The sequence below is a fragment of the Scyliorhinus canicula genome, chromosome 18 (assembly GCF_902713615.1).
Source record: "Scyliorhinus canicula chromosome 18, sScyCan1.1, whole genome shotgun sequence".
Classification (NCBI taxonomy): domain Eukaryota; kingdom Metazoa; phylum Chordata; class Chondrichthyes; order Carcharhiniformes; family Scyliorhinidae; genus Scyliorhinus; species Scyliorhinus canicula.
In genome coordinates this window covers 8831367-8858357 of record NC_052163.1, presented here as the reverse complement: position 1 = coordinate 8858357, position 26991 = coordinate 8831367, and the positions used below count along the sequence as shown (strand labels likewise).

The 26991-nt window shown below is 47.5% G+C and overlaps 1 protein-coding gene across 1 annotated transcript in view; it reads right to left on the bottom strand.

The window, feature by feature from the left end:
- LOC119953069 (protein kinase C alpha type-like) overlaps positions 1–26991 on the bottom strand; it is a 249538-nt gene that overhangs the window by 35633 nt on the left and 186914 nt on the right. Inside the window, exons 10-12 of the mRNA XM_038776888.1 lie at positions 11009–11100; positions 9940–10002; positions 7567–7705 (exon numbers count right to left, since the gene is read on the bottom strand). Of these exons, the coding sequence (XP_038632816.1) occupies positions 7567–7705; positions 9940–10002; positions 11009–11100 (294 nt within the window). The remainder of the gene's footprint in view (positions 1–7566; positions 7706–9939; positions 10003–11008; positions 11101–26991) is intronic.

Here is a 26991-nt window from a genome sequence, read left to right as displayed (position 1 = left end):
CACTAAAAATTCAGATTTTTCCTCTCAGGGAACTCTCAACTCTTTAAGAGCAGAGCAGTTCCCATGGTGGAGAAGTGGGGGCCTGGCGGGGTGGAGGATTGGGGCCTGTGGCAGAGTGAAGCCTGTGGCGGAGTGGAGGATGAGCCTGTGGCGGGTTGGAAGGGTGGTGCCTGGCATGGTTGTGGTGGTGTTGGGTATGAGGCGGATAATGGAGGGAGTGGTTCTGGTGAATGCTAACTGGAAAATACACGACCAATACAAAAAGCTCGGGCAACAGATGTCCAACCCAAGTAACAAACCCAAATCCTACTGGTCCCAATGCCATTAATTGACAACTGGATAGAGAAGTGTCCATTTGTAACAACTCAACACATTTCAGACTGCAACAGATTCCGATACAATTTTTGCCACTTTTATACTGAGTTAAGTGATCCTGGAGAAGATTTTTTGCTTCGACGCATTCTGGGCAATTTCAATGACTACCTCAGTCATTTGCACCCATTGAAAGTAAATAAGTAGAAAATCACATTGACAGTGTTGTGCTTCGATTTTGTGCTTACCATCGAGAACTGAACAGCCCAAAATTCTGTTGCACCCAAGGTGGGAACTCGGGTTAAAGAAACCAAAAAAGGGCAGGCAGCTCATTTCAAATCCGCTTCTGTTCCATTTGTGATGTTTTGATCAATTTTAACGGAGTGGGGCGAGTGTTGGGAAAATTTCTCTCTCGATCCAAGGATGTGTCTGTAGAGTTCCAGAGCTACCTTAGGGATTGGTCTGTGTCTGCTTTGTACACCTTTATGGAACTCTCCCAGTTGAGAACTAGGAAAAGCCACAAAGGTCCCATCAACAAAGATAATCAACCGGAATAAATGCCATAAATCAATTATTTGGTTTGGTCAGCACCTGCCTTCTTTAGAAGCTAAGGATATTGAAAGTCACCATTGTCTTTGTCCTGGCAAAGGCCTTTGGAACATCTGCCTGAAGAGCGAGTGGAATGCCCTGCCTTGTAAGGTCACATTGGGGTGGGCAATGCTGAGGTCCTCTTCAAGCCTGTTGGTCCACACCAAGCACACAAATGACCCAGTTCCTGTGCCTTGGGGTGGAATCCATTTCTTCAAGGATCAATGGTCTTCGGGGTCTGCTCTGCAGTATTTGTGTTGACAGGGTGGAGTGATTGGGATTTTACCTATGATGTCTACAGCTTAATATCTAGAGATCCAACTCCATACAGGTGCTGAAACAGTAGCATTAAAAGAACATTGAGAGATGGTGACAGAGTGGTAATGTCACTGGGCTAGTCATCCACAGGCTGAGGTTAATATTCTGGGGCCATGGGTTCAAATCCCACAATGGTAGCCGGAGGAATTGAAATACAATAATAAATCCGGGTTGTGAAGCTAGTCTTAGTAATGGTGACCATGAAACTACCATCGATTGCCATAGAGGCCCATCTGGTTCACTAATGTCCTTTGGGGAAGGAAATCTGCCATTTTCACCTGGCCTGGCCTACCCCAGACCCACACACACAGCAACGCAATTGACCCTTCACTCCCCTCTGAAACGTCCAGTTCAGGGGCAATTAGGGAGATGATCAACACATGCTGGCTTCGCCAGAGGCAACCTTTCCCATGAAAGAATAAGGACAAATGTTGTAACGACACATCTTCAAGGGCCTGCGGTGCTGCGGGTTTTCAGAAAGGTTGCTTATATTAAGGAGAAAGGAGGAGGAAATGCATCTGTTGGCAGCTGGACGGCTGCAGTGTAAAAGTGCCCTGAGAGTTGTTGAATGCGTGTGTTATCACATTGCTGAATTCTATATTCAGGCATTAGGCGCCAGAATGTTTGCTCGCAGATTAGTCATTCTCTGCCACCTTCCTATAAATAGGGACAAGGTTGGTGGTGCAAGATGCACAGTCACGTGCCAACCGCCTTTACTTTCTTTAGCTGGGGTAAGTTAAACTGAAAAAAAAGTTTTATATAAACAGATCAAACTTTGGGACAGTGTGGCTGACTCATGAATCTTCCGTTAGGTAAAATATTTTGAGTTTAATCATACTCAGGCCCGCTTCAAGGATGCTTACAATCGTGAAACGAAAGCCCAAAACAATGATTATCGTACCCGGGAGATACAGGTTGGCAACAGAGGAAAATGGCGACCCCGCCATCAGGAACTGGGCCCACAGTGGCTTGGCAACAGGTAACACTTGGGAGCTTGTGTGGCCCGGCCTGCCTCTCAAGGATTGCCCTCTTCAGCCATCAGCAAAGTTGAACCATCCGCAGTTGGCTGTTTGGCGTAGATGGCAGGATACCAATGAACCATGGTCAGCCCAGACTCCAATTTCTTTAATCTGACCGATCAGAAATAGTTGTTGCTTGGTGCTGTGCTATTATGAGCAGTTTGAATTGTGGAATTCATTTTCTGCATTCTTCCTATTTGCCCCCAAGGATTAGGAAACATTTCCACGTGGGAACGGGCGTAGGCTTTCAACCCACAAACTTGTTCTGCCATTCAGATAGATCATGGCTGATCTGTTCCCCAATTGTACTGTCTGCCTCTGGCCCATCTCCCTGGAAACCCTGAACCCAATATAAAACTGTCCACCTCCGTCTTGAAAACGTCAATTGACCCAACATCGACAACCTTTGAGGGAGCAGGTTCCAGAGTTCCACTGATCTCTGCATGAAACATGTTTCTCCGTTCGATTCTCAAATGGCGGAGATCGGTAAGATTGTCTGCACTTCCCCATCCCCACCAGGAAAATGTATCTACCTTAATAAATCCTTCAATTATTTGAAATATCTTTATTAAAATACCTCTCAACCTCCCAAACTCCGGGCTCGATTTAGCGACCTTGTCAGAGGCCCGACTTGGTGTAGGGACGAGGCCGTTGAATCTCGCGAGAGGATTCTCGTGAAGGCTCCAACGCTCGGCATACCTGCTCAGATTTGGATCTCCGCCTCACTGTCGTGATCCTGATCTGCATGTTTAAATAAACCATTAGGCTAATTTAAATATGTGTTCGCTGGATCCCCTGGCGCCAGGGACCTAAGATCCAAAGATGTGCAGGTTAGGTGGATTGGCCACGCTAAGTTGTCCTTAGTGTCCAAAAGAGGTTAGGTGGGGGTTACTGGATTATGTGGATAGGGTGGAGGTCTGGGTTTAAGTAGGGTGTTCTTTCCAAGGGCCACTGCAGACTCGATGGGCCGAATGTCCTACTTCTGCATTGTAAATTCTATGATTCTGTGATAATGGCCTCACCTGGGAGACCTCACTAAGGCACCATTTATTACCGGCCCACACAAAATTGAAGGAATGGAATAGGCCAAAGTCAGGCTGCTGGCACAAGGTGTTTTGAAGAAAACCTGGGTGGCCAAGATGTAAAGGTACCCACGGCAGGAAAGATTATTTTGAAAATCGTCCTGACTCGGTTAGCCACAAATGCAAGTCGATAGATATTAAAGTTGCATTCTTACAGGGGCATCAGCTTCAAAGAGAACTTTTTTTTGTCCTCCAAAAGAGGCCCCAAACACAGAATTTGACACTCGGGAAGTTAAATAAATGTGTGTATGGGTTGGATGTAATGTCCGAGATTCTGGGTGTGGGGGTGGCCCCGTATTCTGAGGTCTCGATATTTGGCGTGGCGAAAGAGACGGGAGTCCAGGTGGGGAAGAGGCCATTGTGTAGGCCTTTGCCTCCCTGATAGCCCACAGACGGGGATTCTGTTGAGTTGGCAGAACTCGGAGCCGTCAAAGGTGGGGGTGTGGGTCAGAGGCCTGGCAGAATTCCTGCACTTGGATAAAGCTAAGTTGGCCGTACGCGGCGCAGAGTCGGAGTTCCCCCAGAGGTGGAAGCCGTTTAACAACTTCTTAAAGTAAGTAAAGCGTAAGTGGGAGGAGTTGGGGGAGGGAGATAGGATGGAGACTCTGGTGTGAGGCGATGCCGCGGGGTGAACTCAACTTCCTCCTTTGCGAGTTAACAATGTTTCCAAACCTTCACCTGAGTCCAACTGATCCAAATCTGATTCCGAGAATACCTTGCATCTTATTTTGCTTCCACACGGCAGCGAAAGTGCCAAGGCCATTCCTTGTTTTGTCAAGGGCAAGGATATAACCCACGTCCACACGGCAACTTCATTCTTCCATTGGTCATAGAGGTGACGCTCAGAAAACAATGGTGGGCAGTCAAACCCCAACCCTGGACTCAGCCATTTATTTCCAAGTTATCTAAATCACGCTTCTAGGTTACATTTCAGAATGCAGTATTTCATCAAAAAATCTTAGTTTGCAATCCTTTCTACTTACTAGCATAAAGAACTAGAAATCAAGTCTTGACTTCTTTGACTTCAAGTTTATTGTGTCGAACAAGACCCCACAGTGCCACCTGTATCCCCTTTATATATATCTGACGTAAGCACTGGGGAACATGTTATCGGCCAGGGTTTAGAGAACCCCAAAGTGTATCATGGAGTTCACCTGACCCACAACTTTTACTAGATTGTGGTATGGGGAGCACACGGCCCACTCTACAGGTGTGGTACAGCAGAAATGGAAAAGTATTTTTTAAAGCAAAATAATGTTTACCCTATGAACTCAAGTTAACCTTTTTGAAACATACAGTGAACATCTTAGCAACCATCAATTCAAATACAACCCCCAAAGAATACAACACTAAGCAATCCTTAATAACTTCCCAAACAATATCCAGAAGACAGAAGAAACACCTTTTAACAGAAGCACATTAGGTTTACATTCACTACTGAGAACATTTATAATTCTGAATTCACCAAATGATCAAGAGATAGTCTTTTCATGGCAGAGATCAACAGTGCACCTGCTCTGTCAGAATGACAGAGTGCAGATGGAAAGGGGGCTGGATGGTGAGGTGAGTGGAGGGGATTAGAGTAGAGGAAAGGGAGTGGGTGAGCAGGGTAGCAAAACTGAAATTTAAAAAATCTCCTTGTAGTTCCAATCCAAGTTATTCATGTTCATTTTTTAAAACAAGAGTTTAAGCTTAAAAGTACAAGCTGGGGTGGTGATGAAGTGAAAGTTGGTAAATAACTAACCATAGAAAAGGAAAGATGCAGCTCATTTTAACGGAACCAGGAAGATACAAGACTTGAGAACAGCCTTGCAGTCCATGTGGCTAATGTGTAGAAACCATAGCACCCAAAATTATTCTTATATCAATCAAGTTATTTCCCTGTTCTCATCCAACTTCTTCTTGAATTTGCTGATACATTCAGCCCCACTGCTTCCTTTGTCAGTCCATTCTAATTACCACTCTCTGTCTGTAGTTAAATTGAAACTATCTCTTAATTTTGAGACTCCATGGAAAATGTGTTGTTTTAATTATTTGATGGGACGTGCGTGTTGCTGGCAAGGCCAGCACGAGTTGCCAATCCCTAATTGCCCTTGAACTGAGTGGCTTGCTGGGCTATTTCAGAGGGCATTTAAGAGTCAACCACATTGCTGTGGGTCTGAAGTCACATGCAGGCCAGACCAGGTAAGGACGGCAGATTTCCTTCCCTAAAGGACATTAGTGAACCAACAATCGATGGTAGTTTTATGTTCCCCATTACTGAGACTAGCTTTTAATTCAAGACTGCATTGATGGAATTTAAATTCCACTTGTGTGCCTTGGTGAGATTTAAACCATTATCCCAGAGGATTAGCCTGGGCATCTGGATTATTAGTCTAGTAACCATATCGCTATCACCATCTGAGAAAAGGTGTTCAGTCATACCAAGTGGAACAAACTGAAGCTTGTTGTGTATAGAGTGAGTTATGTAGTTTTAAAGTTTTCCCACAAAGATTTCCAGACTGTCATAGCCTGGAAAGTGTAAAAGAACTCCTGCCAGGAAGATGACGAGCTTTCGTTTCGCTCTTTATCCAGCTCACCACTTGAGTCACGGAGTCAGTGCATTGGAACCAAAACACCCTGACGTCATTCCATTGATTCCAAGTGTTACAGCACCCTGAAATGGGTGTCAGGAAACCAGACTGGCCAGTGTCTTGTGCTTTCCCTTGCCCATTCTAATAATCACTTTGCACGTCACAACTTTCCCACCCAGAAATACCCGTTTCAAAAAGAAGAGCAAAAAAAAGGAGCAGAAAGATTTCTCCAAGCTGGTGCAATCAAATCCAGCATGGCAGCGGAACACTGCCCGTGGCATAAGTAATTGCTTCACTACGGGCCGAGTGGGTCAGCAGGCAAAGCTTGGGCAGCAGGGAGACAATGGTGTTAGGTGTGAAGAGGCTGGAGTCTGCATTGTGTGGGAGATGCGAACAATCTGCAGCTGATAGAGCAAGACGTCTTACAACACCAGGTTAAAGTCCAACAGGTTGTAAGGCTTCTTAACGTGCTCACCCCAGTCCAATGCGCCGCGGCATCTCCACATCATGGCTGATAGAAGAGTGAGGGATGACGGTGATGTGAAAATATGGCTTTTTTCAAATTGTTGTGCCCAATCACAAAATCAGTCACTCTCAATGTGTAATTGTAATAGGAGAATGGTGAATTGCTTTCCTCTTCTGAACAGTATAAAATTCTTTATAAACTGGTGCAAAATTGCAAGTTTCGCCTCTCATCAAATGTCTCAGTGTGGCTGAAATGACAGGATCCAATCCCTATACTGTGGCTGTCCCTAATGCAAAGTGACATTCCAATTTATGCCTTTAGCAATCTGGGTGTAATGTGTGACCAAGCTGGCAGCAAGACACAGTCTGCAAAGACTTCAGGACACGGTAAATGTCTGAATAAAGCTCCAAATTAAACAAAATATATCATATGGCACAACTGCAAAGAAAGTACAGAGTTACAATTTCATCTGTGAAAGACCATGAGTAATCAATGCATCATAACTGAGCTTTCACACAGCACTTAACTGGCCACAGTATCAATTGTAGCAAATTTAGACACATTCATGGAAAGACAATTTGTGCTGAAGGGAAAGGCAACAACAAATGCTGACATTTTGCTGCAAAATAATGTGACAAACACAGCAGAGAATGAAAAAGCAATTTACTGCGGATGCTGGAATCGGAAACAAAAACAGAAAATACTGGACAATCCCAGCAGGTCTGACAGCATCTGTGGAGAGAGAAGGTAGCTAAGGTTCCGAGTCTGGGTGACTCTTTGTCAAAGAATATCTCCGTTTAGGGGAAATTGCCTTTTTTCAAAGAATTAAATACCAATTGGGTAAGATCATTTTCTGGCTGTTAAGTTACCTATATCCATCTATGAACAGGGATAATTAGCCAAATAGCCAGAGGAGCTGGGATAATTCCCAGTCTCAGGTAGACATGTGCTCTACAGAAGAGCTTGTTCTGCACTGCAACTTGCAACACCAACTATCAGATGCAGCTTTATGGTTGGGCTGCCCTGTGATGGGCTACCCTTTCCATGTTGCAATGTTGTTCATTAGGATTGTCGTTGGACTTTTATTAATGAGACTCAAAAGGTGTTTTAAGAGACCCGGAAATAATGACTACTTTCTGCCATCTGCCTGATGGCATTTCAGCAACGCTCTTATGTAGGGATGAGCTAGGACTTGGCACTGGCCTCACCTCTGGCGCTATGTAGTCTGGGGTCCCACAAAAGGTTCGAGTTGTCGCGCTGTTGAATATGGCCTCTTTGCACATGCCAAAATCTGCAATTTTAATATGTCCCTCGGCATCCAGCATCACATTGTCCAGCTTTAAGTCTCTGCAAACAATTTAAATATGGATTAAGTAGGTGATAACCAAGGTGGAGATCCTGACTGTTTTGAAAGTATGTTAATTTACGGGTAACTAAGATGAGCCCACTATTAAGGGTACAATCAGGAGTGGCTGAGCTCGGGTGCCCCAGGAATTTCGGAAATAATGCAATGGTTGTAACAATTATCTCCAGCTCGCACATTACATTTAATCATGTTGCACATTTGGCCAATTGTGTCTGTAAACGTAACCATGAAACTGCCAGGAATTTTTTTCAAATATATTTAGAGTACCCAATTTACTTGTTTCCAGTTTATCGTGCCCAATCCACCTACCCTGCTCATCTTTGGGTTGTGGGGGTGAGACACACACACAGACACGGGGAGAACGTGCAAACGCCACACAGACAGTGACCCGGGGCCGGTATCGAACCCGAGTCCTCGGCACTGTGAAGCAGCACTGCCAACCACTGCGCCGATGTGCCGCCTCTGCCAGGAAACATTTACCGGTTCTCATTAACTCGTGTTAAGGAAGGAAACCTCGTGCATCACTGGGCCTGGCCTCCTGTCCTGGCTCTTTACTCTCCTCTAAGTGGCCAAGCCAGCCATTCAGTTCACCAAACCAGAATTGGACAATAAACATCAGTCGCATCAGGGCTGCCCTTCTCCCCATTTTTTAAATATAGATACAACAGCATTTCTTAATCTTCTTTCCATCCTTTCTGAATTAAAATAGCCCAAATATAAAAGAGAGCAATTTCCCCAAGGTCTTGCCTCCAGCAAACTAAATTCACCTGAGTGTGTAGCGATGGGACCAATGATCACAATCTTGTCCAATTGCGCGACATATTATACTAACAGCTGCTGATGTGGAAGCCAGAATATCCCTAGACTCAATGAGGAAGACACTCTTACCTTGATCTAAGTCAACCCTATCTGACCATAGTTTGTATCAATGTTAACAGCATGCAGCATATGGAAAATGTGTGACAACTTTCAACATTTGTGTCCTTTATCAGTTGATAATTAAATGCAAATTGTTATTATTTGTTACATGCTCTTTGTCATTTCCCTTCCTTAGATCTTCCTGGATCAGACATGAGATCCCATTAACAGGTAATCTGCACAGATTTCCGTGGTTCAACCAGGAGCCACCATACTATCAGGTCAAGAAACTGTAGTTTCATCCAAAGTGCCTAGATGTCGGGAGGTAATGGATCGAAGGAGAAAGTCTGGGTTGTTCTCCCGGAGGAAGAGTCGGGCTTTATGGCACCAAAGTACATTTGCCATTGGTGTCTTTGGCTTTTTTAAAATTGACATTGGGCATGATTTTCCCACCTTGTGTCCGGCACTGACCCCCGTTATGCCAGGTGCAGAGTGGGAGATGCCAAAACAGGTATCGGCAGGTGCCGAGCCTCGCACGGTATGAGCCATTTGGCTCATTTTAATATGAGTGGCCCATTCAAGGCCACAGTCGCCCGGCTCCTGATAGTCACCATCAGCACCAGCCACATGGCGGCACGAATTAGTACTGGCTTCCAAAAACGGACACCAGACGTGATGGCCACATCGTTTGTGGGGGGGGGGCCTCAGAGGCCATTGGAGCGCCTGGGTGTTCGGGGACAGGGCAGGGCAGTGCCCTGGCACCCAGATTGGAACCACCTGGCACAGCAGGGGTGCTGGTTGGCACTGCTAGGGAACCCAGGTGCCAGGCAGGGCCGGTGGGGGACCATGCCCATGAAAGGGAGGTATGAAGGGCAGGGAGGATGAAGGGAGCCTGAAATAGGCGTGGAAGTGCGGGGGGCTTCACATGGACATTTAGTGATGGGGGCAGGGAGGTTTCCTCTCTGGGATCGAGGGGTTGGGCTGTTGTCCATGTCTGTGGGGGAGGGGGCGGGGGGATCATGATGTCTGTGGGTGTGGGGTCTGGGGACCCTCAACCTCACCTTGAAATCTCTGCGCCTTGATCTCTGAGGAGCCGGTTGCCGGGGACTTTAGTTCCCACTGCAGAAACAAATTCAAAGTGTGGGTTTTCCCAGTGAGGAACTCCCCAAGCTCCGAAGAAATGTCCAAGTGTGGGTGAATACCGAATTGCACCCAGTGGTTGCGTGATGGATATCAACAAACATCGCAGTTATCTAGTAAGTAGAGCATAATAGCATTTTGAACCTTGCCTCGTTGCAACTGTCCACATTGGAACTGTGGGCTGGTTTATTGTCATTATTTCTGATCCAGCAATTACCTGTAAATAATCCCCTTCTTGTGCAAGAAGAACAGACCCACAGCGATCTCTGCTGCATAGAACCTAGATAGAAAAGAAACATCAAGACAAACTGCAAAGAACAAACGGTGTTCAGATATTCCAAATAACAATTTCAAATCTTTCAACTGAAATGGTTTGATCCAGAATATTGCTCTTAAAGTTGAAGGAACCCTTTTATAATTCGCAAGTTCTATTAAACTGCTTTAATAAATTACTGACAACAAGCAGATGGTCAAGTGCCACAATAGGCCCGATGTTCACTCCGAGGTGGGAATGGAGTGGACAAGGGGGGATACAGTGATGAGCCCTGGAACTCTGGACAATTAAACAGGAGAAATGGACGTGTACGTCCTTCCCTCTTCACCTCTTTGTACAGCGGTGATGGGCAACCTGGGCGGGTAAGTGGGCCGCATGTGGCCCTCCTTCATCTCAGTGGGCGGCAAGATTGAAATCGAGATGGTTCACCAGCTATGACCCTTGAATAAGATTGAACACATTTCGTCCATGCCGAATATTTCATACCAAGTTACAGGAAATACATTAATAGAGCTGTCTTCGACTTCAAGTGGTAAAACTAAAATCAATATTTACGCATGATTCGACATTTGGCTCTCATTCAATGTTGTGAGCATTCAGCACGCACCTAACTTCACTCGCCCTTGCTTTACGTGCAGTCATTCTGGTAGGAAAAACTATGTGGGTGGAAATCAGCAATATTTGACAACCCTGCATCTGAGCAGCAGTCAAATGTCTCGGGGGGCTGTGTTCGGAACCCTGATGGGTTGCATGTGGGCCCTGGGCTGTACACTACTGTACAGCTATATTTATTTGCTGGGTGAAGAGGAGAAATGCAGTTTCTTGCCTTTAAGGCTAACGCAACCCAGAGACGCTAATGTACATGAAGAAAATTGGCTCGTGTCCCATCCCTCACAATGAATCATGTGGCCACAGAAACACTTCTGTAGGCAGGGGTGATGGGACAGTGCACAACTAAATCACGAGAACTCTGGAATTCAGATTCACGGAAGCCACAGGGATAAATACTTACACTGCCTGCGGTTCCTTGAACTTTCCAACTTGCTGAATGTGGTACATCAGGTCACCACCGTTCACGTACTCCATGACGAAATAAAGACGATCCTAAAATGAAAGGAGAAAGTTAGAAGAGCAGAAAGAATCCTCCGTCCACTGTAATGTGTTTGCAATATTTGGCAGTATGTTTACAATTACTTTCCCACTAAATATATTCACAACTTTGAACGGCACAAGAGAAATTAGCCATTGTGCCTGTAAACGTCAGCCGAAGGAAGAGCTATAGCCCACTCAGGTACAAGTGGGCGATAGTTAGACTGAACAAGTGCAGCAAAATTGGCACAGGTTCTGCTGCTTCTAACCTTCAGGCTGCAGTGGAGCAAGATTGTGGTTATTTTAATTCCTGGATCTCAGGGCCATTTCGCAGGCGAGTTTCCTACCTGATCCTAAGCAGGAAACTTTATCTGGGCAGTGAGCAGAAATGGCGTTTCGGGTGACAGGGTACTTCTGCTGGGGATCTGGTGTAACAGTTCCCGGCACTAAGACAGGTTGATTGTTAGGGGTCTGGAGCAAATTGAGGGAGGGGCGCCTGTTTGCATCACAGGATCATGATCGTTGTATTTTAATCAGGTCCTCATCTGCTTGGAGAGAGGGCCTCCAATGCTGCTTCAAATGCACCTATGCAAAGTGACATGGTGTGCACATTTATTTAAAAAATTTTATTGGAGTATTTGTAAAATTTTATAACAAAAACAGAGAAAGAACAATAAGCCTTAAACATTAATAGTGCAAAAATAGATATTTTCCTGAATGGCTCCGTCTTCACAGACCATCGAGAATAACAAAGAAACAAACAAACACAACACTTACCACCCCCCCCCCCCCCCCCCCCCCCCCGCTCCCGAAAGCTGCTACTGCCGACATTTCACATGAAAGTCGATGAACGGCTGCCACCTCCGGGAGAATCCTAACATTGATCCTTTTAAGGCAAACTTTATTTTCTCGAGGCCATGTCGGTAACCCAGGTCTCTACACTCGGGGGATTCGAGTCCCTCCACATTAATAAGTTCCGTATCCAGGCTACCAGGGAGGCAATGGCCAAGACGTCGGCTTCTTTCACCCTATACCCGTAACCCAACAACCCCCCCTTAACCTTACTTATTTAGGACACTACGGGCAATTTAGCGTGCCCAATCCACCTAACCTGCACATCTTTGGACTGTGGGAGGAAACCGGAGCACCCGGAGGAAACCCACGCACACGGGGAGGACGTGCAGACTCCACACAGACAGTGACCCAGCCGGGAATCGAACCTGGGACCCTGGAGCTGTGAAGCATTTATGCTAACCACCATGCTACCGTGCTGCCCCTTGTTTGTTTGCAGGGATTGTTTTCAGCTTCTGGTTACTGAAGATTTTCCATCGTGCTGGGGAATCAACACTCTCCCAGGGCTGGATACCTGTGGAAAGGTGCTGCAGGGGTCTCTATCCAGTCCACTCAGACCAGGGGGTCTGTCCCCAGATAGCTACAGAGAAGAGGGCCCGTCATCAGACCACTGGGGACGAGAGGGACTGACCCCGACAGTTGCGAACACGAGGGTCTTTTTCTTCCTGCTTAATTTTTGGAGACTTGGACTAAAAAACCCCACTTGAGCACATAATCCAGGCTGACTCTCCCAGTGCAATACGGTGATGGTGCAATTCTACAGATGTTACATTAAATCCATTTGTCCTTTCAGCTAAACTATCTAAATGTCACTATTTAAAGAAAATCATCCAAGATCTCCCCAATGTTTCTCTCTCAATTATCACCTCCGAAAATAAACTGGGCTGCATCTTGCTGAAGTGTGGCATCCCGTTCCATGTCATTTAAGACTTATTTCTACATCCTTCCGTTCAAATAATTCTTGTGCCATAGCCTGCTGGAAACGTGATCCGATGACAGCACGGAGCATCCAGGAACAGAGCACCAAGTGTCTCTCCTTAATCAATGAGAGCGAACGATGGAGAAAAAAGGTGAGGGATGATGGGGAAGCACGGTGATATAGGTGTTGGTTTAGCACAGTGGGCTAAACAGCTGGCTTGCAATGCAGAACTCTGCAGCGCGGGTTCAATACCCGTACCGGCCTCCCCGAACAGGCACCAGAATGTGGCAATTAGGGGCTTTTCACAGTAACTTCATTGAAGCCTACTTGTGACAATAAGCGATTATTATTATTATTAGAGTCTGATCAAGTGCGGAGAGAAATAAAGAACAGATTGAGAGAGGGCAAAAAGATAGAAAGGAAAGGCAAGAATAGATTTTTTAAAAAATTGAATTTGACATTGATAAAATGTCTAACAACTAACGACCTGCAAAATCATAGAATCATATAATTTACAGTGGAGAAGGAGGCAATTCGGCCCATCGAGTCTGCACCAGCTCTTGGAAAGTGCACCCTACCCAAACTCACACCTCTGCCCTATTCCCATAACCCAGTAACCCCACCCAACACTAAGGGCAATTTGGACACTAAGGACAATTTATCATGGCCAATCCACCTAACCTGCACATCTTTGGACTGTGGGAGCACCCGGAGGAAACCCACGCAGACACGGGGAGAACGTGCAGACTCCACACAGACAGTAACCCAAACTGGGAAACAAACCTGGGACCTTGGCGCTGTGAAGCAACTGTGCTACCGCAATTGTTAGGCGAATTGACATTCTGAATTCTCCCTCAGTGTACTCGAACAGGCGCTGGAGTGTGGCGACTAGTTAATGTAAGCCTACTTGTGACACTAATCAAGATTATTATTATTATTAATAATAATAATTTTCGAAAACTTGATGGCCGATTTATAAAGCTCCGCTATTTACTTTGCACAAACAGCACTTCACCCACAACAAGTTTTAAGAACTTCCAAGATTTGCACGTTTACGGCCCCTTGAACTCACCGCAAACATTTGGAGTTGGAATTTTAAAATTAGAAAAATGAAATACTGATAATAAAATTTGGAGCTGGAACTCACCAGTTATTACAACAGGGGGTTACAACACGGTAGCATAGTCTGTGTGGAGTCTGCACGTTCTCCTTGTGCCTGCGCGTGTTTCCTCTGGGTGCTCCGGTTTCCTCCAACACGTCCCAAAAAAGACGTGTTGTTAGGTGAATTGGACATTCTGAATACTCCCTCCGTGTACCAGAATGGGCGCCAGAATGTGGGGACCAGGGGCTTTTCACAGTAACTTCATTGCAGTGTTAACGTAAGCCTACTTATGACAATAAAGATTATTATTATTATAAGCACCACTTTCGGGACTTGTGGGAGGTAACCGGAGCACCCGGAGAAAACCCACGCAGACACAGGGAGAACGTGCAGTCTCTGCACAGTGACCCAAGTGGGAATCGAACCAGGGACCCTGGTACTGTGAAGCAACAGTGCTAACCATTGGGCTACCGTAAAATTGGAACACAAGACGTATCTCTTCATCCTCTTAACTTGCTGGCCGATAAGCACTGATATTTTTCCCTTGAGGTCTGACCCAACATTGTGAAATTGATCTTCTTGTTGCCCGTGGGCAGAGCTGGGTTAAGATGATGGGTCCGATCCATTAAAACCCAAACCTGTCAGCAGACTCGCTGATGTTTACACATTGCATTAATAATAAAGTGACTCATACTGCAATATATACTCCACTTTAATGAACCTGATCCAGAGGTTGTGCACATATTTTGTGTGATAGTGAGTTTTAACAAGGACCTCATAAGATTAGGGTTACTGGGCAAGTCCGCATTGGCCCATGTGTCAATCTGCAACCCCTCCTCCCCCATCTGTGGGAACGTGCTGGGCATTAAATTCACTGCCGCACTTACCAGGGGCTGGTTTAGCTCACTGGGCTAAATCGCTGGCTTTTAAAGCAGACCAAGCAGGCCAGCAGCACGGTTCGATTCCCGTACCAGCCTCCCCGGACAGGCGCCGGAATGTGGCGACTAGGGGGCTTTTCACAGGAACTTCATTGAAGCCTACTCGTGACAATAAGCAATTTTTCATGTTTTTCATTTTCATTTTCACCCACAAAGCAAAAGCAACCCACACTTCAAAAGTTAATTGAATGTCTGTGGATGGCAAAGGTGCTTTACGAATGCAAATTCTTTCTTTGAGTTATGCTGTCCCGTCAATATCGCAACATGCGATTTGTTTTTCACATCACAGTGTCTCAAAGTGTGAAGCTACAAATGGAGCAATCTGCTACAATTATTTTCATCCCATGGTGCATTTTACTAGCGATGAGTTAGTGTGGAAGTGAACACACAGCTCAAAATTAAGATGCCACCCACTGAGTGTTGTTAATACCCGTCTAACGTTGTCGCACCACAAGGAGGGCAGAGCGCTTAACTATGACTGGCAGGATTCATCACATTTAGCCGGCAGGTGCTTTAAAGTTTACATGCTGGAGTTGCTACAGAGGTAGATCAACTCACATTAGTTTCCAAAGTAGATGAGAAGAACGTTAATAAATTAAATACAACTCTTGGGGTTAAAGGGATCATGGGATTTGGGGGGCGGGATCAGGGTATTGAGCTTGATGATCAGCCGTGATCACAGTGAATGGCGGAGCAGGCTCGAAGGGCCAAATGGCCTCTTCCTGCTTCTATTTCCTGTTTCTATAACCCAATGTTTCATCGACCGACTGTGGAGTTTATCCAGTCAGTAATCTACATGTCCCAAGATGCTTCACAGACGTGGCTATCAAACTGACACCGAGTCACTGGCAGATGAGCAATAGTTTGGAGGAAGAGGCAGGTTTTAACAAGCAGCTTGAAGGAGGAGAGTGAAGTGGAAAGGTTTAAGGAGGTCATTCCAGAGCTTTGGGCCTAGGCAGCAGGAGGCGCAGACACTCATGGTGGAGCAATGGAAACTGGGAAGTGCAACAGGCAAGAAAAGTCCAAGGTCTGTGCTTAGCTCACTGGTCCCTACAAAGCAAGTAACAGAAGGACTGCAAACGGCATCAGTGCTTATGAACAGGACGGAGGAGTAAGGGGAAGTAAATATCAATTGATAGCAGGTGAACTCTCTTGGGATTGTAGCAATGGGAAATGAGAGAGGCCAGGATTAGGGCAGTGCCAGACTGTGAATAATCTAGAAGGATAGTCGCCCTAAGTGAGTTTTCAAGCAATTAACCAAGTCATGTAATTGAGATAGGCAACAGGTAACCACTGACCCACACTGGAAGGAAGCTTCGGCTGAGGTTTAAACTGTGGTCTCTTAGCTGAGATTTTAAGATCTAATGTTGCACCTTCTAGATTGCCCCGAGTATTGCTCAATCCGCACAGCAATACCCAGCAATACATTTTCTGAATGTTCATGAATATTTCTTTTTAAATGTTTTTTTATATTTAGAGTACCCAATTCTATTTTTCCAATAAAAGGCCAATTTAGCGTGGCCAATCCACCTAATCTGCGCATCTTTGAGTTGCGACGGTGAGACCCACACAGACACATGGACTATGTGCAAACTCCACATGGACAGTGACCCGGGGCCGGGATCAAACCCGGTTCCTCGGCGCTGTGAGGCATCAGTGCTAACCACTGTGCCACAGTGCCGCCCCTTTTTTAAAAAAAAATTTTTTATTGAGAAAAATGTTTCAATATAACACCATAAAACACAACAAATACAATTCCTCTGTCTCTCCACCCTTTTCTATGTACCCAATAAGATATTAACTCCTCCCTAATGACCATCTTCAGAGCCTCCCACAATGCGGGAGGCGAAATCTCCTCCCTCCTATTAAAGTCAATGTACTCCCCAATGGCGGAGGAAGTCCTCTCCTTTTCCGGCAACAAGGACATCTCCAACCTCCACAGACAGCGCTGTGCGAGGCCGGACCCCAACAAGGCCATCTCCAACCTCCACAGGCTGTGCGAGGCCCGACCCCAACAAGGCTATCTCCAACCTCCACAGGCTGCGCTGTGCGAGGCCCGACCCCAACAAGGCCATCTCCAACCTCCACAGGCAGCACGAGACCCGACCCCAACAAGGCCATCTCCAACCTCCACAGGCAGCGCAGCGCGAGACTCGACCCCAACAAGGCCATCTCCAACCTCCACAGGCAGCGCTGTGCGAGACCCGACCCCACCACGAAATCCTCAAAATGTGGAGCATGATCCGAAATAAATACTGCCGGATACCCCGCCCCCACCACTCCCGGAAGGAGAGACCCATCCTCCACAGAAATGTCAATATGAGAGTAGACCTGATGTACCTCAGAGAAAAAAGAAAAATCCTTCTTATTTAGATGTTAAAATCTACACAGGTCTTCCACCCCCCCCCCCCCCCCCCCCCCCCCCCTCTCCAACCCATCTGGTCCATAAAGGCCTAAAATACCTTTCACCACCCTGAAGGACTCAAGGACTTAGGTCTGAATCTACCCGCCGACAGTCCAGTACACAATTAAAGTACTCCTCACATTCCAAGTGATCAGCTGAATAGGGGGCCGTCTACCTGTCCCCCCACCCCAACACGGAGTCAGCCATTCCCACCCTGTGGGGCAGTCCAGCAGCTACTCAAACATCTCCCAACCAATATCATCCACAGTTATTGCGATCCCAGTCCATGTTTCTGCACAAATGCCTCCGTCTCCTCCGTAGTCTCAAAGTAATAATCTTTTGATTCGTAAGTCACTCCGGGGCACGCCGGGTAAACCACGCCAAATTGAACATTGCCCTGATACAACGCAGATTTGGTCTTGATGATTGCTGCACACCTCTTGGCCAGCTCTGTTCCAACACCTTGATAGATCTTCACAATGTGGCCCTCCCATCTGGAGTCCCAATCATCTTTTGCCCCACGGAGAACTCTTTCTTTGTCTTGAAAACGGTGAAAGTGCACATTGATCGCACGCAGTGGTTCACCAGCACGGGGCTTCTTCCTCAATGGCTCATGGGCCCGATCCAGCTTGGGAGGGGGAACGGCAGTTCCCACTCCCCCAACAGCTTCCCAAACATCTCCGACATATATTTAGTTGGATCCAAGCCCTCCGGCAGCCCGACAAACCTCAAGTTCTGCCTTCTGGAACGATTTTACAAATCATCCACCTTGGCCTTTAATGCCTCGTTGTCACCAGCCACCCGCGCCATCTTTGCTTCCAGAGAGGTGATCTGGTCACTTTGCCTTGAAAAGGCCCTGCACCTTTACCACTTCCATCCATCTTTGCCATGGCTGTTCAAATAGTGGGCATTGCCCCTCAATCGCTCTCTCGTGGTCCTCAGAGATCGCCCGCCGTTGCCAAGGTGCCTGGAAGCATCTCAGTGGTTAGTGGAATGGCCACCGATGCTGCTGATGTCTCCGCCATTTTGTTAACCCCAGAGCTCTCGAAGCCTCGAGTCCGACAACGGTTCCTTATTCTTCTGCTGCCTGGTGTTGTATTTATTGGGCATTCCTTTGGCGTGGGATTCTTAACCCATCTAACTAATCAAATTCCAATCCAAATCTCCTCCTAAAACTGGGCAAAAAGTGCTTAAAACAAAGTTCTCTGGCGGGAGCCACATCGTGTGTGATTGCTCTCTACATGTCACCACCGCAAGTCCCTTCGTGAATGTTTCCAACACTAACATTTTGTTGCATGCGATCTCAATTGAATTATTATTTTATTTTGTTTATTTAACCTCCAAATGTTTTTATTTTTGTCTCCTTCTGTTTTATTATTTGTAATAATTTTGTTCCCAAACCTGTTGCTCTGTCCACCAGGGTGTGGAAATCTGGCTTACCTTTGGACCTGTTAATGTGATAACGGTTAGTCGTTCTTTTTGGTTTCATTTTCGCTCAAATTGCTTTCATTTTTATTGTGAAGTCTATGCAGATTCCTTTAAATCAAAGGACTTTTGAACAAGACATAATCTGTCGAAAGTTTCGAAGCAATATCAAAGCTCTTCAGTATTCCGTTAAGAGCGGACAAGTTAAGCAAGTGGGCTTGGGTATCTGCATTCGCCCTGTCGGTATCCTCAGCACGCAAAGCCACGATGCTGGGGGGCTGTTTGAAACCCGCCACTAAAAGTATCTGGCCCACATCTTCAAGGCTGCTGTTCTGAGGCCTTTACCAGGCTACCTTCTCATTCAATATTCGATTCCGGCCTGGGGTGACTGTCCGGAGTCTGCACGTTCTCCCTGGGTCTGTGTGGGTTTCCTCCGGATACTCTGGTTTCCTCCCACGGTCTAATGACATGCGGGGTAGGTGGAATGGCCATGAACAATGCGTGGGGTAGCGGGAATAGGGTGGGGGGAGTGGACCTCAGGAGAGTGCTGTTTCAGAGGAATGATGCACTCAATGGGCTGAATGGCCTCCTTTGCCACTGTAGGTATTCTATGGATTCTGCATAGAGTTATTGGTATACAGGTGGCAAGGAGAGAAACTGTGAGACAATTTCAACATTCTTTGACTTTTTTCTTTATGGCCAGTAAGATGAACAAAAGAGGCAAAAATAAAACCATTTCTTGGTCACATAAACAAAACCAATGATAATTCAATTGGGATCACAGGCAACAAAATCTAAATGTTAGAAATATTCGCAAACATATAGAAAATAACATTTGTATTCTGGATACGGCTATGTGGGCAGCACGGTAGCACAGTGGTTAGCACAATCGCTTCACAGCTCCAAGGTCCCAGGTTCGATTCCCGGCTTGGGTCACTTGTCTGTACGGAGTCTGCACATTCTTCCCGTGTCTGTGTGGGTTTCCTCCGGGTGCTCCGGTTTCCTCCCACAGTCCAAAGATGTGCAGGTTAGGTGGATTAGTCATGCTAAATTGTCCTTGGTGTCCAAAATTGCCCTTAGCGTTGGTTGAGTAGGGTTGCTGGGTTGTGGGGATGGGGTGGCGTGGGCTTGGGTGGGGTGCTCTTTCCAAGAGCCGGTGCAGATGGGCCGAATGGCCACCTTCTGCACTGTGAATTCTATGTATGTGGATTGAATGATACTCAGGACATTCCGCTACTTGTAAGTAAACTATAACCAGAGAAGTTGCTTCTTCACTTTAGGTATCTGCTCAACCTCAATCATGCGCAGGTAGCTTTTGATAAATTAATTGTTTTTTTGATGCCAATGTAAGGGTGGGTGTATGATTTGTCCCCACACACCTGGCTGAAACTTTATGAACGTGGGGAGCTGGTGGGGAGCTGGTGGCGACGCTGGGCGAGGAATCCAGAGACCCAGGGTAATGCTCTGGGGATGTGGGTTCTCAACAGGTGGTGAAATCTGAATTTCATTAAAACAAATCTGGAAATAAAAATCTAATGGTGACCATGAAACCAGTGCTGATTGTCATAAAAATCTTCCCTAATGTCCTTCAGAGAAGGGAATCTGCCGTCCTTACCGACTCTTTGTGACTCCAGATCCACAGCAATGTGGTTGACTCTTAAAATGTCCTCTGACATGACCGAGGAAGACACTCAGTTCAAGGGCAATATGGGATGGGTAACAAATGCTGACCCAGCCAGCGACACCCACATCCAATGAATTAAACCCTTTGAGTGTACGCAGGCAGCGGACTGAGATTTTCATTCCGTCAGTCTGACCTGGATTTGAACACAATGGCCACGATCTACCAGCCTCGTCACGTCCAACTCAGTAACGGGACAAGGCCATTAAATCTCACGGGGGAGCCTCTCGCATGATTCAAGACGTTCGCTACGCCACGTGACATTGAACAAGATCTCGCGAGGCATCACAATCTGGATCTCTCACCCTCAATGGGTGGAATCCAGATTTGCATTTTCACGTGAGTAGATTGCCCAGCTCCCGGCCCGCCCAGCCCCTCCACCACCCACCCAGCCCCCTGTCTGCCCAGCCCGGTGTCCGCCCAGCTCCCCGCCCACCCAGCCCCCTGCCCGTGCCTCCCACCCACCTTCCCAGGCCCCCCGCCCGCCCAGGCCCCTGTCCGCCCAGCCCCCTGTCTGCCCAGCCCCCCACCTGCCTCAGCCCTCGGCACGCCCAGCCCCCTGTCCGCCCTGCGCCCTGTCCGCCCAGCGCCCCGCCTGCCCCAGCTCCTGGCCCATCCAGTCCCTCCACCGCCCGCCCAGCTGAGACCCCGCCCACCCAGCCCCCTGTCCGCCCAGCGCCCCGCCTGCCCCAGCTCCTGGCCCATCCAGTCCCTCCACCGCCCCGCCCAGCTGAGACCCCGCCCACCCAGGCCCCTGTCCGCCCAGGCCCCTGTCCGTCCGGCCTCCTGCCTGCCCCAGCCCCTCGTCCTCCCGCCCAGCCCTCTGCCCACCCAGCCCCAACCCCTGCACGCCCCAGCCCCAGAGCACCTCACCACTCCTCCAACAAAAAGCCCCCAGCAAACTGCTATGTCCCTCAAGACCCCAACACACTGCCCTGTCCCCTCAGTCCCAGCACAGTGTCATGTGAGTACCTTTAAGAAATGGGTGTTTATCAAATAGCTGTAGTGATGTCAGTGTGTGGGTGGAGCTGAGCTGTGACTCTGCTTTTGCTTTCGCTTTGAGCAAAAAGCTGGTGTGTGTCTGTGTGTTTTAGTTTAGTTTTCAGAGTGGAGAGCTGCAGTGAAAGCAAGTAGACGTGTCTGGATATCTCTGCAAGCTAAAGAATGTTCATTTGGGTGATTTCAAAGTAGTACCTGTTTCTGTAGAGAATTTAAACCTGTTGTCTTTCTGTAAAAAGGGTTTAACATATGGATGTTGTTAGGAAAGTTATGACGGGTTACTTATAGAATATTGTATTATTCGTGTTGATAGTTGTTATGATGTTTACTATGTGTTTATAAAGTGTTAACTGGATTCATAAATAAACATTGTTTTGTTTTAAAAGTATTTTAATTCTCTGTTGCATCACACCTGTGAAGTGGGCCCTTGTGCTCCCCATAACCAAAATCTAATAAAGGTCATGGGTCAGGTGAACTCCATGATACATTTTGGAATTTTCTAAACCCTGGCCCATAACAACTGCCCTACCCCCAACCCCCCCAGCACACTGCCCTGCCCCCCCAACCCACTGCCCTATCCCCTCAGCCCCCCCGCCACACTGCCCTATCCCCCCCCCAGCACACTGCCCTGCCCCCCCAACCCACTGCCCTATCCCCCCAGCACACTGCCCTATCCCCCACGCCCCCAGCACACTGCCCTGCCCCCCCAACCCACTGCCCTGCCTCCTCAGCCCCCAGCACACTGCCCCATCCCTCCAATCCCCAGGCCTGCCCCCCCCCCAATCCCCAGGCCGCCCCCCCCCCCCAATTTCAATTTCAAATACTGCCTTGATGTTGAGGTCAGTCATTCTAACTCTTATCACAGTTTTCAAAGCAGCCAATTGGGATTCACAGATACCAGATATAGCTTCGCAATCCGATCCATTCTACATTGCATCTCTTGCTGTCAATCTAACACATATCTCAATAAAACATCTAGAAACAAAATGAAATCTTATTCACCTCAAGTGCTTATTCTTCCTTATGTCTCAGAGTCCCTGACAGCTGCACAGAGAGATAGCAATGTGTCTGTCCCATTGTTTAAGGACCTGTAGCAGTCTGCTAATCTGCTCTTATTGAAACCTGGACTTCCCTGCCAAGTAAGCTGCACCAGATATGCAAACCTTTCCCTGCGGCAAACAAAATGATTCATACTTCTTGGAACTAGCCTTCCATCCCAATGTTTTCTTTGTCACATCAGAAAACCTTGCTCCTGTGCTTGGGATTGTCTGCAAGAACCTTTGAGAAAAATTGCTCTGAATAGGGCTGTCACTGTGTTAAACTGTGTTGTATTGAGATGAGTAAATTTTTGTCTAATTCACCATCTAAAACAGATCTCACACAAATCAACACGGGAGCACAGTGGTTAGCACTGTTGTTTCACAGCTCCAGGGTCCCAGGTTCGAATCCCGGCTTGGGTCACTGTCTGTGCGGAGTCTGCACGTTCTCCCCATGTCTGCGAGTGTTTCCTCCGGGTGCTCCGGTTTCCTCCCATAGTCTAAGGTTAGGTGGACTGGCCGTGATAAATTGCCCTTCTGGTCCAAAAGGATTAGGTGGGGTTACTGGGTTACGGATATAGGGTCCCCTTTCCAGGGGCCAGTGCAGAATCAGTGGGCCGATTGGCCTCCTTCTGTGCTGAAAATTGCGGTGACGCAGTGGTTAGCACTGCTGCCTCACGGGCCGAGGCCCTGGGTTTGATACCGGCTCTGGGTCACTGTGCAGGGTAGGTGGACTGGCCACGCTAAATTGGGGCTGGTTGAGCACAGGGCTAAATCGCTGGCTTTATAAAGCAGACCAAGGCAGACAAGCAGCACGGTTCAATTCCCGTACCAACCTCCCCGAACAGGCGCCGGAATGTGGCGACTAGGGGCTTTTCACAGTAACTTCATTGAAGCCTACTCGTGACAATAAGCGATTTTCATTTCATTTCATTTCAATTGCCCCTAAATTGGGAAAATAATAATTGGGAAAAAACTCAACATAAGGTCTGGGATATTTGTCAGGAATCTCACAGTGAAAGTGATTATTTAAATTCTGAACATTGCAGACTCACATCCAGACCCTGGGCGGAATTCACTGTTCCCTGACGGCAATTTTGTAATCGGCGATTGGGCGGAGAAACCCTTCTGACCCCGAAATCGGGGGCGGCGCCTGTTTAGCGCAGGTTTCATATCCTCCACCCCCTCCGAAATGGCATCATTGCGTTGCACGATGTTGGCGCGTCGCCTGAAGGCCCCCCCCACGCCCCCCCGTTGCTCCACCCCCGATGGGCCACGTTCCCCACCATGCCATTGATGTCTGATCTCAGCGGTCGGGAAGCCGGCAGTGGCAGCTGCAGACTGCATCCAGCACCGCCACAGTCGGGCGGCAGCTGTGCTGCTGGCTGGGGTGGCTTCCGCGAGGGCTGGGGGGGCGTAACCACGGGGGCACTATCTGGGGTCTGCGCACGGCCGGTGCAATGTTTTACAGCACGACTGCTGCAGGTCGTTACCGTGCGGCGCATGTGCGACCACGGACCCGGCCATTCTCCAGCTGTTTTTATCGTTGGAGCCGGGGATTTTATGCGGGGCGACCTCTAGCCCCTCACCGCTCGCAAGATCGGTGAGGGGTCGTCACCAATTTTTTTGACGTAAAACGCCACAGATCCTCCATACTTAAGCTCAAAACGGTGAATTTTACATAGAATTTACAGTGCAGAAGGAGGCCATTCGGCCCATCGAGTCTGCACCGGCTGTTGGAAAGAGCACCCTACCCAAGGTTAACACATCCACCCTATCCCCATTACCCAGTAACCCCACCCAACACTAAGGGCAATTTTGGACACGAAGGGCAATTTATCATGGCCAATCCACCTAACCTGCACATCTTTGGACTGTGGGAGGAAACCGGAGCACCCGGAGGAAACCCACGCAGACACAGGGCGGATGTGCAGACTCCGCACATACAGTGACCCAAGCCAGAATCGAACCTGGGACCCTGGAGCTGTGAAGCGATTGTGCTATCCACAATGCTACCGCTCTCCACAACGCTCTCTGTCAGTACTGCATTGGAGTATCAGACATCACCGTGACAGTGTAGCTCTCTGTCAGTACTGCATTGGAGTATCAGACATCACCGTGACAGTGTAGCTCTCTGTCAGTACTGCAGTGGAGTATCAGACATCACCGTGACAGTGTAGCTCTCTGTCAGTACTGCAGTGGAGTATCAGACATCACCTTGACAGTGTAGCTCTCTGTCAGTACTGCAGTGGAGTATCAGACATCACCGTGACAGTGTAGCTCTCTGTCAGTACTGCAGTGGAGTATCAGACATCACCGTGACAGTGTAGCTCTCTGTCAGTACTGCAGTGGAGTATCAGACATCACCGTGACAGTGTAGCTCTCTGTCAGTACTGCAGTGGAGTATCAGACATCACCGTGACAGTGTAGCTCTCTGTCAGTACTGCAGTGGAGTATCAGACATCACCGTGACAGTGTAGCTCTCTGTCAGTACTGCAGTGGAGTATCAGACATCACCGTGACAGTGTAGCTCTCTGTCAGTACTGCAGCGGAGTATCAGACATCACCGTGACAGTGTAGCTCTCTGTCAGTACTGCAGTGGAGTATCAGACATCACCTCGACCGTGTAGCTCTCTGTCAGTACTGCAGTGGAGTATCAGACATCACCGCGACAGTGTAGCTCTCTGTCAGTACTGCAGTGGAGTATCAGACATCACCGTGACAGTGTAGCTCTCTGTCAGTACTGCAGTGGAGTATCAGACATCACCGTGACAGTGTAGCTCTCTGTCAGTACTGCATTGGAGTATCAGACATCACCGTGACAGTGTAGCTCTCTGTCAGTACTGCAGTGGAGTATCAGACATCACCGTGACAGTGTAGCTCTCTGTCAGTACTGCATTGGAGTATCAGACATCACCGTGACAGTGTAGCTCTCTGTCAGTACTGCATTGGAGTATCAGACATCACCGTGACAGTGTAGCTCTCTGTCAGTACTGCAGTGGAGTATCAGACATCACCGTGACAGTGTAGCTCTCTGTCAGTACTGCAGTGGAGTATCAGACATCACCTCGACAGTGTAGCTCTCTGTCAGTACTGCATTGGAGTATCAGACATCACCGTGACAGTGTAGCTCTCTGTCAGTACTGCAGTGGAGTATCAGACATCACCTCGACAGTGTAGCTCTCTGTCAGTACTGCATTGGAGTATCAGACATCACCTCGACCGTGTAGCTCTCTGTCAGTACTGCAGTTACCTATCAGACTAGATTTTGTGTTTAATGCTCAGGATTGGAACTCAAATCCACAATCTTCTATCCCGAGGTGAGAGTGTGAGTCACTGTGCCACAACTGGTTTTGTACATTGCCTTGTTTGGAAATGGGCCACAAAGGTGCAATTTGCATATTGTATTGAATCTATGGGGAAGCAAAGCATTGATTTCCTCACCCAACTGTTTGAACTAGCTTTCACAAAACAGGACTCTTCCAAGTTACACATGTTGAGTATTAATTGTTCTAATATGCTACATGTTTATCCACCTTCAGACCAAAATACCATGTGAAAGGTCATTTACTGAACTGGTTTAAGTTTTCCTTCTACATAGCAGCTGTGTTCAAAGCTTTATGTTACCCATAAGTTTGGCAATACAGCTGCAAACGTCTTACTACATTTCACTGAGACATACTGTGCAGACAAGGTGTGTAACAGCAAGTTGATGCAGAATCCCCTCGTAACGTTTTAGAGATTATTAAAGGTATGAAGGAATGCGATAGGTGAGATGGTTGAGGGGGGGGAAGAGAGAGAGAGAGAGAGAGAGAGAGAGAGAGAGAGAGAGGCATTGTGATAAAGTGCAAAAAATAAGGAATGCAATAATTGGGAATGCGTTCTGGTAGTTGTATGTTTAAAGGAAAAACAAGCTATTCATGTTTTTAAATGGAAACTGGGAAGAAGATAGTTTGGCTGGATGAATGGAACAAAGGCTTTGAAATGTTGGTTCGCCTCGCTACACTGGGAAGGTAAGTTGGTAACAATGGAAGATGGAGGTCAGCGGTACAGTTTCCATAGCGCCAGATGACCCATTGGCTGCTTTCTCCTTTGAGGGGGAGAGCTGACTGGTTGTGGTTTAACCTGAGGGTCACCACACCTCAGGCGAGGGGCAGGGTTGAGAAGGTTTCAGGAATAACTGGCTGAGCTTATTAAGATGGGGTTAGATTTCACATCAAAGGTAATTCAAAGTTCAGATAAAGGAACATCGAACGGAAAGGCACCAGAGGGCAGCACGGTGGCGCAGTGGGTTAGCACTGCTGCCTCACGGCGCCGAGGTCCCAGGTTCGATCCTGGATCTGGGTCACTATCCGTGTGGAGTTTGCAGATTCTCCCCATGTTAGCATGGGTTTCGCCCTCACAACCCAAGGATGTGCAGGGTAGGTGGATTGGCCACGTTAAATTGCCCCTTAATTGGAAAAAATAAATTGGGTACTCTAAATTTAAAACAAAAAAAAAGTTAAGACACGACATCAGATGCAAATTCACCCTATGCAAGGGAGGTATT